At 38.2% G+C, this 13,768-nt stretch overlaps 1 protein-coding gene across 2 annotated transcripts in view; it reads right to left on the reverse strand.

The window, feature by feature from the left end:
* Tc2n (tandem C2 domains, nuclear) overlaps window positions 1-13,768 on the reverse strand; it is a 71,675-nt gene that overhangs the window by 49,429 nt on the left and 8,478 nt on the right. For both annotated transcript variants that reach the window (XM_021202468.2, XM_029540931.1), the window contains 2 exons: window positions 11,452-11,564; window positions 8,438-8,668 (listed from right to left, as the gene is read on the reverse strand). In XM_021202468.2, coding sequence (XP_021058127.1) covers window positions 8,438-8,668; window positions 11,452-11,518 — 298 coding nt within the window. In that variant the 5' untranslated portion in view covers window positions 11,519-11,564. The remainder of the gene's footprint in view (window positions 1-8,437; window positions 8,669-11,451; window positions 11,565-13,768) is intronic.

Here is a 13,768-nt window from a genome sequence, read left to right on the forward strand (position 1 = left end):
TCCTCCATTGCTGGTGGGATTGCAAGCTGGTACAACCACTCTGGAAATCAGTTTGGTGGTTCCTCAGAAAATTGGACATAGTACTACCAGAAGATCCAGCAATACCTCTCCTGTGCATGTACCCAGAATATGTTCCAACATGTAATAGGACACATGCTCCACTATGTCCATAGCTGCCTTATTTATAATAGCCCGAAGCTGGAAAGAACCCAGATGTCCCTCAACAGAGGAATGGATACAGAAAATGGAGTACATTTATAAATGGAGTGCTACTCTGCTATTAAAAACAATGAATTTATGAAATTCTTAGGCAAATGGATGGATCTGGAGGATATCATCCTGAGAGAGGTAACCCAATCACAAAAGAACACACATGATATGTATTCACTGATAAGTGGATATTAGCCCAGAAACTTAGAATACCCAAGATGCAATTTGCAAAACACAAGAAACTCAAGAACATGGAAGACCAAAGTGTAGATATTTCATTCCTTCTTAGAATGGGGAACAAAATACCCATTCAAGGAGTTACAGAGACAAAGTTCGGAGCTGGGCTGGAAGGAAGGACCATCCAGAGACTGCCCCACCCGGGGATACATCCCATACACAACCACCAAACCCAGACACTATTGCATATGCCAGCAAGATTTTGCTGACATGACCCTGATATAGCTGTCTCTTGTGAGGTTATGCCAGTGCCTAGCAAATTAAGTGGATGCTCACAGTCATCTATTGGATGGAACAGAGGGTCCCCAATGAAGGAGCTAGAGAAAGTACCCAAGGAGCTAAAAGGGTCTGCAACCCTATAGGAGGAAGAACAATATGAACTAACTAGTACCGTCCAGAGCTTGTGTATCTAGTTGCATACGTAGCAGAGGATGGCCTAGTAGGCCATCAATGGGAGGAGAGGCCCTTGGTCTTGCAAAGATTATATGTCCCAGTACAGGGGAAAGCCAGGGCCAAGAAGTGGGAGTGGGTGGGTAGGGGAGGGGGGGGAAAGGTATAGGGATTTTTCAGGATAGCATTTGAAATGTAAATGAAGAAAATATCTAATAAAAAAATAAAGAAAGAAAGAAAAGAAAAAGGACCGAAGGAGTTGAAGGAGATTGCATCCCCACAGGAAGAACAATATCAACCAACCAAACCCCCAAGGGCTCCCAGGGACTAAACCATCAATAAAGGAGTACACATCGCTCCACCTGCATATTTTGCAGAGGATGGCCTTGTCATGCATCAATGGGAGGAGAGGTCCTTGGTCCTATGAAGGCTCAAAATGTGCCCCCAGTGTAGGGGAACTGAGGGCAGGGAGGTGGTATTGGGTGGGTAGGTGGAGGAACACCCTCATAGAAGCAGGCAGAGGGAGAATTGAATGGAAGTTTCTGGGGGAAGGAATCAAGAAAGGGGATAACATTTGAAATATAAATTTTAAAAATCCAATAAAGAAAAAGAAAAAAAATACAACACCCCTTCATGCTCATGGATCAGTAGGATGAACTCAGTAAAAATGGCTATCTTACCAAAAGTAATCTACAGATTCAATGTAATCCTCATCAAAATTTCATCTCAATTCTTCACAGAGATAGAAAGAACAAATCTGAAATTTATCTGGGGAAGAAAAAAAACAAGATAGCAAAAACCATTCCCAAAAATAAAATAAGTTCTGGGGAAATCATCATCCCTGACCTCAAGCTATTCTACAGAGCAATAGTAATAAAAAATTTTAAAACAAAAAACATGGTATTGGTACAGAGACAGGCAGATAGATCAATGGGATATAATTGAAGACCCAGAAATGAATCCACATACGTTTGGTCACTTGATCTTTGACAAAGGAGCCAAAACCATCCAGTGGAAAAAAAGAAAAAAGACAGATTTTTGTTTTGTTTTGTTTTGTTTTTTTTTTAAGACAGGGTTTCTCTGTGTAGCCCCAGCTGTCCTGAAACTCACTCTGTAGACCAGGCTGGCCTCAAACTCAGAAATCCGCCTGCTTCTGCCTCCCAAGTGCTAGGATTAAAGGCATACGCCACCACTGCCCGGCACAAATGATGCTGGTTCAACTGATGGCTAGCAAGTAGAAGAATGTAAATTGACCCATTCTTATCTTCTTGTACAAAGCTCAAGTTCAAGTGGATCAAGGACCTCCACATAAAACCAGATACACTGAATCTAATAAAAGAGAGAGTTTGATAAATTTCCCTCTGTGCCAATAAGTTCAAGGCTCTTTCCCACTTTCTGTGATAATAGTGATAAAAATCAAACAAATTAGCACAGGGAAATTTTCCTGAACAGAACACCAATCACTTATGCTCTAAGATCAAAAATTGACAAATGGGACCTCATAAATTTGAAAAGCTTCTGTAAGGCAAAGGACACTCTCAATAGGACAAAACAGCAACCCACAGATCGGGAAAAGTTCTTTACCAAACCTATATCTGATAGAGGACTAACATCTAAAATATACAAAGACCCCAAGAAGGTAGTCTCTAGAGAACCAAAAAACCCTATTTAAAATGGGGTACAAAGTGAAACAGAGAATTCTCAACTGAGGAATCTAGAATGGGTGAGAAACTCTTAAGTGTTCAACATCCTTAGTCATCAGGGAAATGCAAATCAAAACAACCCTGAGATTCCACCTCATACCAATCAGAATGGCTAAGAAAAAAACTCAGGTGACAGCAGATGCTGGCGAGGATGTGGAGAAGGAGGAACACTCCTCCATTGCTGGTGGGACTGCAACCTGGTACAACTACTCTGGAAATCAGTCTGGTGGTTCCTCAGGAAATTAGAAATAGTTCTACCTGAAAACCCAGCTATACCACTCCTGGGCATATACCCATAAGATGCTCCAACATAGAACAAGGAAACATGCTCCACTATGTTCATCGCAGCTTCATTTATAACAGCAAGAAGCTGGAAACAACCCAGATGTCCCTCAACAGAGGGATGGATACAGAAAATGTGGTACATTTACACAATGGAGTACTACTCAGCCGTTAAAAACAATGACTTCATGAAATTAACAGGCAAATGGATGACACTTGAAAATATCATACTAAGTGAGGTAACTCAGTCACAAAAGAACACACATGGTATGCACTCACTAATAAATGGATATTATCCAAAAAGAAGCTCAGAATACCCACAATATAACTCACAGACCATATGAAACCCAAGAAGAAAGAAGATCACATCAAAGTATGGATGCTATAATCGTACTCAGAAAGGGGAAGAAAATAATCTGGAGAAGTAGAGGGAGAAAAGTATCTGGGAGGGAGAGAGGAGGGGAGGGGGGCTGGCTCAGATACAGGAGATATAGATGGGGCAAAAGTGCAGAGGGTCAGGAATTTGAAAAGAGGTGTGAGCAGTGGGGGAGGAGGGCCTGGGGATAACCACTAGAAAGTCATAGATGTCAGGGATCCAAGAGGTTCCCAGGATCCAACAGAGAGGACATTAGCTGAAATACCCAACAAAGCGGATATAGAACCTGTAAGGACCATATCCAGTTGATAGGCCAGCCCCTGGTTGAAGGATGGGGCCACCTACTCACATCAAAAATATTAATCCAGAATTCCTCCTGTCAAAAGGAAATGCAGGGAAAAAAGAATGGAGCAGAGACTGAAGAAAAGGCCATCCAGAGACTGCCCCACCTAGGGACTCATCCCATCTGCAGATACCAAACCCAGACACTATTGCTGATTTCTAGAAAAGCTTGCTGACAGGAGCCTGGTATAGCTGTCCCTGAGAGGCTCTGCCAGAGCCTGACCAATACAGATGCGGATGTATGCAGCCTAACATTAGACTGGGTGCAGGGACCCCAGTGGAGTAGTTAGGGCAAGGACTGAAGGAGCAGAAGGGGTTTGCAACCCCATAGGAAGAACAACAATATCAACCAGCCAGACCCCCAACCCCCCAGAAAAGCTCCCAGGGACTAAACCACCAACCAAAGAGTACACCTGTAGGGAAGACCCATGGCTCCAGCTGGATATGTAGCAGAGAATGGCCTTATCAGGCATCACTGGGAGGGGAGTCCCTCAATCCTGTGGAGACTCAATGACCCAGTGTAGGGGAACTCTAGGACACTGAGGCAGGAGTAGATGGGTAGGTTGGGGAGCACCCTCATAGAGGCAGGGGGAGGGGATAGGGGGTTTACAGAGAGGCAACTGGGAAGGGGGATAACATCTGAAATGTAACTAAATAAATTAGCCAATTTAAAAAGATGAAATGAAATTCACAGATAAATGGATGAAACTAGTAAAAAGTCTTCCTGAGTGAGGTAACTCAAACCCGCAAAGACAAATATGGTATGCATTCACTTATATGTGAATGTTATCTGTTAAGTACTGATAAGCAAGCTATAATCTGAATAAGCCACAGAGGTTAGGTAGAGATTAAGGGAGTAGGCAGGAGGGATAAATCTCCCTAGGAAGGGGAAATAGAATAGATAGCTATGGATAGAAGAGGGGGCTGAAATGGGAGGATCAAACAGGAAGGGAAAAGGGGGAGGGGAAGGAATACAAGAAGGGAGAGCTAAAACTAAGGGCCATTTGAGAGGTCATATGGAAACCTAAAACAGTAAAAACCTTCCATAAATATATGCATATATGAAGGTGATCTAAATGCAATTGCCAAATAATGGGGAGACAGAGCCCCAGTTGGACATTTCTTATCACCAAATGAAGCTTCCAGTACCAGAAATGGGTTACATCTAATCAAGTTGTTGGCCAAAGAGGTTCAATGAGAACCCCTAAACAACCCAGGCAATTAACAAGGCTACTGGTTGCTCTCCAGAAAGTTATGGTAAGGACCCATTGCTGAACACACCTACACAACTCAGTGACCATAGAGAAAATGAGTTGATGCCTACGTAGTGCCTTTACCCCTATGAACTAGTACTCATGGTACTGGAAAGCACTCTGCATGCTACCAAAGAAGAAAGGTAAACACCAACATAACTACAAACCATGTGATCTACAAGGATGATCTGCCTGCAAGATATGCTGGTGCAATAATGGTAAAAAGTCTGCGGGAATAATCAACTAATATCTAACTTGATTTAAGGGCCACTCCATGAGATGGAGTCCATATCTGGCACTGTTTGTGTGGTCAAGAACCTGAGACAAGATAGGCCAGGGACCTCAGTGAAAACCAAATATTGATGTTCTATTAAAGGAACGTAGCCATAAGATGACTCCTAATGACATTCTGCTATGCTCAGGGATCAGTTCCTTGCTCAGTACTCATCAGAAAATCTTCTTCCTACAGTGGATGGGAACAAATACAGAAACCCACAGTTAGATGATGTGCAGAGAATGAGAGATTTTAGAACACTCAGCCCTAAATGGGATGTCTCTATCAAATCTCTCCCCTGAGGTTTTGGGGAACTCTGCAGAAGAGGCAGAAAGAGTGTAAGATTCAGGGGTGATGGAGGACACCAAGGAAACAAGGCATTCTAAACAGAGCATGACAAATGCACATATGTACAAACTGTGGCCACATAAACTGAGCCTTCACAGGTCTGCACCAAATGGACTTCCCATTCGTAACCCAAAAGCTATTATCATAAGTGGATAATAATAATTGTTTGGATTGCTTTGATTGCTTAGAATTGTCTTAATTATCAAAATGCAAATGGTTATAAATTTGATGGTTATGGGATTACAAATCCTCTATGAGAGAGGTCAAAATAGAGCAGGCCTAAAGAAAAAAGGAGGCTGCTAAATTGAATCTATACTTTTGATGATTTCAGGTTGCTAGACCATGGACATATTTTGGGAGAGAGGCTCTCTATCTGTGATAACAGGAAAGAAGAAAATGCTTTTAGATCCCTTCTGTCTTAGTCAAGGTTTCTATTCCTGAACAAACACCATAACCAGAAGCAGTTGGGGAGGAAAGGGTTTATTCGGCTTACACTTCCATATTGCTGTTGATCACCAAAGGAAGTCAGGACTGGAACTCAAGCAAGTCAGGAAGCAGGAGCTGATGCAGAAGCCATGGAGGGATGTTACTAACTGGCTTGCTTCCCCTGGCTTGCTCAGCCTGCTCTCTTATAGAACCCAAGACACCAGCACAGAGATGGCACCACCCACAAGGGGAACTTCCCCCTTGATCACTAATTGAGAAAACGCCTTACAGCTGGATCTCGTGGAGGCATTTCCCCAACTGAAGCTCCTTTCTCTGTGATAACTCCAGCTTGTGTCAAGTTGACACAAAACTAGCCAGTACACCTTCCAAAGTGATATAGATCAAATATAATATGGGGAAAGCTCCCTGAAAATCTTGACTACAGACAGAAATGAAAAATTCGAGACCCAACAGGACAGGTAACATGTTATGCTGATCCCTCCATGTGAGAACAGCCCTGAAACTGGCTAAGACATAAAAAAATCTCTAGCCAAAACTTCAGCTAAAACTTAGACAATAAATCTTGTTGGTTATGGAATCCTTAAGATTCATCATGCCATCCTTCATATGGCATGAAATTAGATTTATTACAATTAGCTATTGATCAAATAACTCATTAAAAAACATAGTTGTCTTTCACCTAAGGAGCAAAAATTCATCCTTAACTGAACTTTGTACCTTGTACAATCCATACAAATTTCTTAATAGTACTAAAAATTTGTAAGATTCATATTACAGAATGAAACACCAAGATGCAGCTCTGACCAGATTCATTCTCAAGAATGCTGAAAAGACCTGCTATTCCAGCTTCCTACCTGATTCTGCCTCACCTGATGCTGTTTCCAGAGACTTGATTCCAGAACAGCTTCAAGAACAGCTGCTAATTCCCAATGAACTCGGTTCATCCAGTCTTTCAGATGTATCCAGTCAGAACTTCACTCAAGCCCTGAACCTTCTAAGCATACAGAGACTGAATAACAGATACTAAACCTAGCTTTCTTAAGTCTAACTGATTTTTCCAATTTTTCTACCCCTCCCCATCCATGTATATTGGGGCAGTGAATATTTGCTACCCCTATATACAGGAGGAAGAAGCCATTGAGAGTCCTCATCCCTATTCCTTTGGTTTGAGTGTCTGGTTATGTTATTTTATAAATTATAGATAGGTTGTTATTTTAAGGAATAATTTGGAAATGTTCATAATTTTGGACAAGGAAGAAACTTAATAGAGAGCTTAGACTTGGAGATTTCTGTCTTTCCTTTCCTCTTCTCTATCCTTTCTTAGGTAAAGTGAAGGGGGCTAAAATTAAAAAGGTGGATATAGTAATACTATAAGAAATTAGATATATGAGAACAAATTACTAAATTTATTCTTAAACAAAGCATTTATAGCCACAATCTTACATTAGTAGAAATCTCTAAACTTTGATGCACAACTGAAGTCATATTTTCTTACATTGGTACAGAATTTATATATTGATATGGGTTAAAGGTTTTCATTGGTATAAATTTTTGTACATTGACACAACAATTGAAATTAATATTGTTACTTTCAGATAGGCATTGTACCTATGCAACACATTTAAGAATACAAGGCTTAGAAACAGTCCTTCTAGTAGGTGCTATTACAAACTGTTTAGGATGATTAAGTAATGCAAGTTAAGGGCCAGCTAGTAAACTCATGGTTATATTAGATTCTTATTTAAGTATAATAAAGTGTCTTCAATATTATTCAAATAGAAATATCTGAGTAGTCAAGATTTAATAATTCAGATATGTAATACATAGTCAAAAGCATCAGAAAACCACAGGATATGACATTTAAAATCATTTCATTATTAATAGAATTTTTGACTAGGAGGCAGGTCTGCTCCTGACAGGATCCCCTTCACAGTTCAAGGAAGATATTGAACATCATAATCTCCATATGGAGTTGTTTCATAGATTTTTAAAGGTTTAAAATATATGGGCATGTAACTATACCAAATTTTAGAAAGTAGTGAGTAAATTATTTCTGTATCACTATTTACTGATTACATTCTTTTACTTGTTTTCTTTCTAGGATAATATAACTACTTTTAAAGTCAAACTGGAGAAACTGGAAATATAGCTCAATAGGCAAAAGCACTTGTTGCTCTTCCAGTGGACTCAAATTGTTCCCAGCGTCCACACTGGCAGCTCACTACCACTTGTTAACTCTGGCTCCAGAAGATCCCAGTACCTTCTTCTGGCCTCCACGGGCATCCAAATGTATGTGGTATACACAGACATAAACATATCCACATATACAAATAAAAATAAATCATTTTAAGCCAAACTATATATAAATGTGCTATTTTATATTATTACCAGTTTCTACAATCAGATATTTCAAAAATGATATTCATTAAGCTATTCTACAGAAAATAACTTATAAACCTTAAACTGTAAATATTTGTATAAATTTTGTGTGAAAGATATAAAAAAGCAAAAATGAATATTAATAGCACTTAAATGGTTCATGTTGACTTTTAAATCCTGATATTTTATTGTTTACCTTCCAGTTCATCCAGATGTGAAGGACTTCCTTGTGTCCTAGGTTGAATATAAGATAATTTAAACCTGGGCACCACAAATTGTACTTCTTTACCATCACATGGTAATTTGGAAAGCAAATAATCTTCATTACAGCCAACTTGGGGCTTTACTAAAACAGAAGTCAATGGAGGTATCCCAATAGTATTTTGGCTATTTGAGGCTGATGCTTTAAAGCCTCTGTCCACAGAAACTGCATTCAAAAGAAGAGAAAATCAGAAAGAAGTCACAATTATGCATGTAGATTATATATAATAATCTAAACCCAAAATGGCTAGAACTTTTTAAATCACTTTATTATTTTGTTTTATTTTGAGATAAGGTCTTACTATGTATCTTTATCTGGTCTGGAAATTACTTTGTAGACCACACTCGCCTAGAATTCACAGAGATCTGATTGAATCTGCTGTTTGCTTCTGCTTCTTGAATGCTAAGACAAACAGTATATGCCACCTGGGACATTTATTTTTATTGGATACTTTATTTGCATTTTAAATGTTATCCCCTTTCCTCCCCCACCCCCAGAAGCCCCCTATCCCATTCCCCCTCCCTCTGTTTCTAAGAGGGTGTTCACTTACCCACCTACCCACTCCCACCTCCCTGCCCTGGCATTCCCCTATACTGGAGAATCTAGCCTCTACAGGACCAAAGGCTAATGCCCGACAAGACCATCCTCTGCTACATATGCAGCTGGAGCCTCCGTGTGTACTCTTTGGTTGGTGGTTTAGTCACTGGGAGCTCTGAGGAGGGGGAGGGGGGGAGTCTGGTTGGTTGATATTGTTGTTCTTCCTATAGGATTGCAAACCCCTTCAGCTCCTTCAGTCCTTTCTCTAACTCCTCCACTGGGGAACCCGTGTTCAGTCCACTGGTTGGCTGTGAGCATCCACCTCTATTTGTCAGGCTCTAGCAGAGCCTGTCAGGAGACAGCTGTATCAGGCTCCTGTCAGCAAGCTCTTCTTAACATCTACAGTAGTGTCTGGGTTTGGCGACTGCTGGGCCTTTTTAAAATAATTTTTAGAAAAACATCCTGATTCAAGCTACCCTTAAGGTCTAACAACATCTTCTGGAATCTACATTAATCTTGTTCAATCAAATTAGTTGATTTGATCAACTAATGTTACTGTCAAAATACAAAAGAAGTTCTTAAAAGTTACTTCCATAAAATCTCATTGATGTAAAGCAAGTTTATTTCACAGTTAAATAATTAGTGTCTTCAAGTTAAAAAAAAAACCCAGTCATCTTAAAATGCTATAAAGAAAGCAATCTTTGTCAATTTTATGGGTAAACCTAAGTCTTAAATACATAATTCTAAGAAGACAAAAATCTTCAAGTCTAAAAACTCTCCACCAAATCACTAAATAAAATGAATACTGACTAAATATTTATCATATTAGCAACTTTCTCTGCCTGAGCTTCTATAGGCTATTTTATCTTTCTCTAAAATAGTACATACATAGCTGTACAACTTAAGATAAGGTAGAAAGGAACAGCTGATCTTTATATATAATAGTATTATCTGCAGAATGAATAGAAGTACAACTACTATACCACAGGAATTTCTGGAATATTTTAATGTAAAAAAAGAAACTTTCTGCTATGGACTGGATAAAGGCTTAAGTGTATCCGCAAATGTTGATATTTAATCCCTACTATAAGGGTATTAACCCACAATACCCACTGTAAGGAATGTAAAATTCTCTATGGAAACTTAAATCATGTTTTTAGATGTGGAGCCTTTGGGATTAGTATCCTTTGAGAGGGTAGAGAATCCATGATTGAATGATGGTGGCTTTGTAGGAGACTGAGAGAAACCAAGTTACATGTATTCATTCCTATTTTTCTATCAAATGATAATCTGCACTGCCTCAGGATACTGCCAACAACAACAACAAAAATCATCACCTTTGACCTTCAGAACTGTGAGTCAAAATAAACCTCTTATCCAATAATAACAGAGGTACTGTATTATTGTCATCATAAAATAGACTAATAAAACTTCATTTCCAAATATAAATTAAATTCTGTCCTACAAGAAATAAATGCCAGAGAAAAAATAAAGTTCTAATCTTAACCCCGGAAAGATAAGTAACATTACAATATAAAAGGAAATAGCTGGTCTAGGAATTCTTTATGAATGCAAGACTTGATAAAGTTATGAGTTTCTTCTTCAGTGACTGTCTTGGGTTTTATTACATGACCAAATCAACTTAAGGAGGAAAGGGTTTATTTCGGCTTATAGCTTGTAATCCACCATCAAGGGAACTCAGGGTAGAAACTTGAGGGAGGGAACTAAAACGGAAGCCATGGAGAGTGCTGCTTATTGTCTTCCTGAGACTGATTTGTTATAGCACCCAGGACCACCAGGACTACCCACAATGAGGTGCCCTCCTCCCTATACATACACATCAATAGTCAATCAAGAAAATGCACAAAAGGATTGTCTACAGGCAAATCTTGTGGGGGAAATTTCTTAATTAAGGTTCCCTCTTCCCAAAGAAATCAAACTTGCGTCAAGTTAACATAAAATTAGCTAGCACGGTGATCATTTGTTCATAAGATATTTTTAACGTACTATACATAAAGTGGAAGTTGTCTTTATTTGCTTCAAAACATTTCTCAGAATTTATTGTTCCCCATGCACACATTTCTCCTTACCTTGACTATATTTCCTTCACCTGTCTATGTCCAACTCTTAGATTTTCATACTTCCTTCTTCCCACCAACTTGCTTAGTCCTATTCAGGCTCCCATGGCAAATGCTATCATCTTTATAGTAATGTCCAGGGTTATCTCGTGGTTTGATTTAATCAATCTCTCCACTATACTTCAGGGTCCCTAGGAGTTTCTGAAATAATGATCTAGTATGCTTTCCCTTTTGACCTTCCCTTCAAAGTCAGAAGACATTCCTAATTTATTCATATATTATAAAATGGCAAAGAAGGCACTAAGTGTTTACCAAAATCAAAATAATACTCACATTTGTGCTTTTCTGTTTCACCATAGAGACATCCTCTACAACAACTCTTTATAAATTCTGCTGCCATACTTTCAATTTCTAATAACTAGAAAACTTCCAATTTTGATATCAACCTATTTGTAAAAGAGAAAGCACAAAATTATGGTGAATGCTACTGGCTCTATCTAAACAAATCATACTATGTCTTTCTAATGCATGAGGGCTCTGAAGAAAAATATTTAAAAGATACAGTTTTACTCTTTTATATGATTTTATACACTTTATCAGAATTATGATTTATCAGAACAACATACTTACAATTATTAAATGAACAATTTCAATGTTACAATTTGAAAAAGAAAAATTCCCTTTTCAATATTCTTTTACATCTGATACATCTAGGTTTATGTCCAAGCAAAACCTGAAAACCTGAAAGAATATATGGCTGTCATATAAAGTATGACAGAAAATTTTCACTTCTTCTACATCAATTATTTTGATATCCAAAATCCTTTGCAATTGGTACTCAAAAAATAATCACTATAAATTTTGTAAATTAATCCTAAGAATTAAAATAACAGAAAAATATATCTTAAATACTGTATAATTCACACTCACACACACACACATATACAGGTAAGAAAGAGAGCAAGCGCACAAATAAGACATATTGCAAACGGAACATAGTGCATAAGAATTTTTTGTCCAATTTCCTACCTAATTCCAATGTGCTTGTTCCCAAGGAACTCTATTTACATATATCTAAATTCTAAACATTTTTGTGGGAAATTTAAACACACACACAAGAGAACCTACAATAACAAAATCACCTGAATTAAACAATTTTCAACTCAGGGTAAATCCTCTTTTATGTTTACCTCTACCTTGTCCTATAATACTTTTGGCTTATTTTGAAATAAGTTTCAAACATAATTTAATCAAAAATGCTTAAATAGTAATCACTAAAAAGATGTGACAGAAGGCCTTGGGAGTTAACTTTTGAGAGGCTCTCACTAGCTAAAGTATTAAAATATCTGAAATAAATTATAACATTTCTAAAAGGTACTCTTTAAAAACAACAACAACAACAATAATAATAATAGCATTATCACATATAAAAATTTAACACCAAGACATGAAAATAATAATAATAATAATAATAATAGCATTATCACATATAAAAATTTAACACCAAGACATGAAAATTTTAATATATTCTATATCTAGTTCCATCTATGGTTTTTATTTTTTAAAAGTTGCTTTGTGGGTGGGTGAGCGAGCAACCTCATAGAAGCAGGGGGAGGGAGGACAGGATAGGGGGTTGGCAGAGGGGAAACCAGGAAAGGGGACATTTGAAATGTAAATAAATAAAATATCCAATAAAAGAGTTGCTTTGTTGAATTCAAGATAAAATTAAATTGTTGTACCTTTTGCTGTTAGAAATGTTACCACTAGCTCTATGTACTATTGTGTATATATTACTCCTATATTTTTTAGTACATCTGTAAGATATAGGACTACTGGATCAAAAAGTACTTGTGTAATTCTGCTTTTAGTGATAAAATTTCTCTGAATTGCTATCATTTTATATTTACAACAGAAGTATATAACATTTGTTGCCAACAAAATGTTATTGAAATGCTTTTTTGTTGGTATAAAAGAAATAATTTCCCTTTAGTATTTTAATTTGCATCACTCTTACTAAAAATTATGTTGGGAAGGTCTGGAGAGATTGCTCAGTGGTTTAAAACAATGGCTGCACCTGAAGCCATGTTGATGTCTTTGGCCTGTGTTGCTGCCAAGGGCTATGATGGTGTCCATGGCCAGTGCTGCAGCAGAGGGCTATGTTGATGTCCATAGTCTGTACTGCCACTGGAGAGCATGATGAAGTCTGGGCACACGCTGTTGTCAGAGATCATGTGGAAGTCCATGATCCATGATCCACTGACAGAAAAAAAGCAAGGAAGCTACTTTGCCATGGTATTGACAATTGCAGACTCACAGTTGAGACACAGAACTCCTATATTGGCAACCCCTACCTCAATCCCACCCCCACTCCCAAAAAAAGCAACAGCCTAAAGAAAGTCATAGAAGATAACTCTGAAAAATTGCAATAAAGATGCTAATGTGTAGTTGTCTATAACTGTTGGCTTCTGGTAGGAATGCAGGTGGGGAAAGATTCAGTCTTCTTTAAGGGGCTGGTCACCAGGTGTTCGACCATGTTCCATTGAGAATAAGGGCAACACAAATTGAACTACTACTATTTCTTCTCCTTCTTCTCCTCCTCCTCTTCTTCCTCCTCCTCCTCCTCCTCCTCCTCCTCCTCCTCCTCCTCTTC

The sequence above is a fragment of the Mus pahari genome, chromosome 7 (assembly GCF_900095145.1).
Source record: "Mus pahari chromosome 7, PAHARI_EIJ_v1.1, whole genome shotgun sequence".
In the NCBI taxonomy this organism is placed as follows: Eukaryota; Metazoa; Chordata; class Mammalia; order Rodentia; family Muridae; genus Mus; species Mus pahari.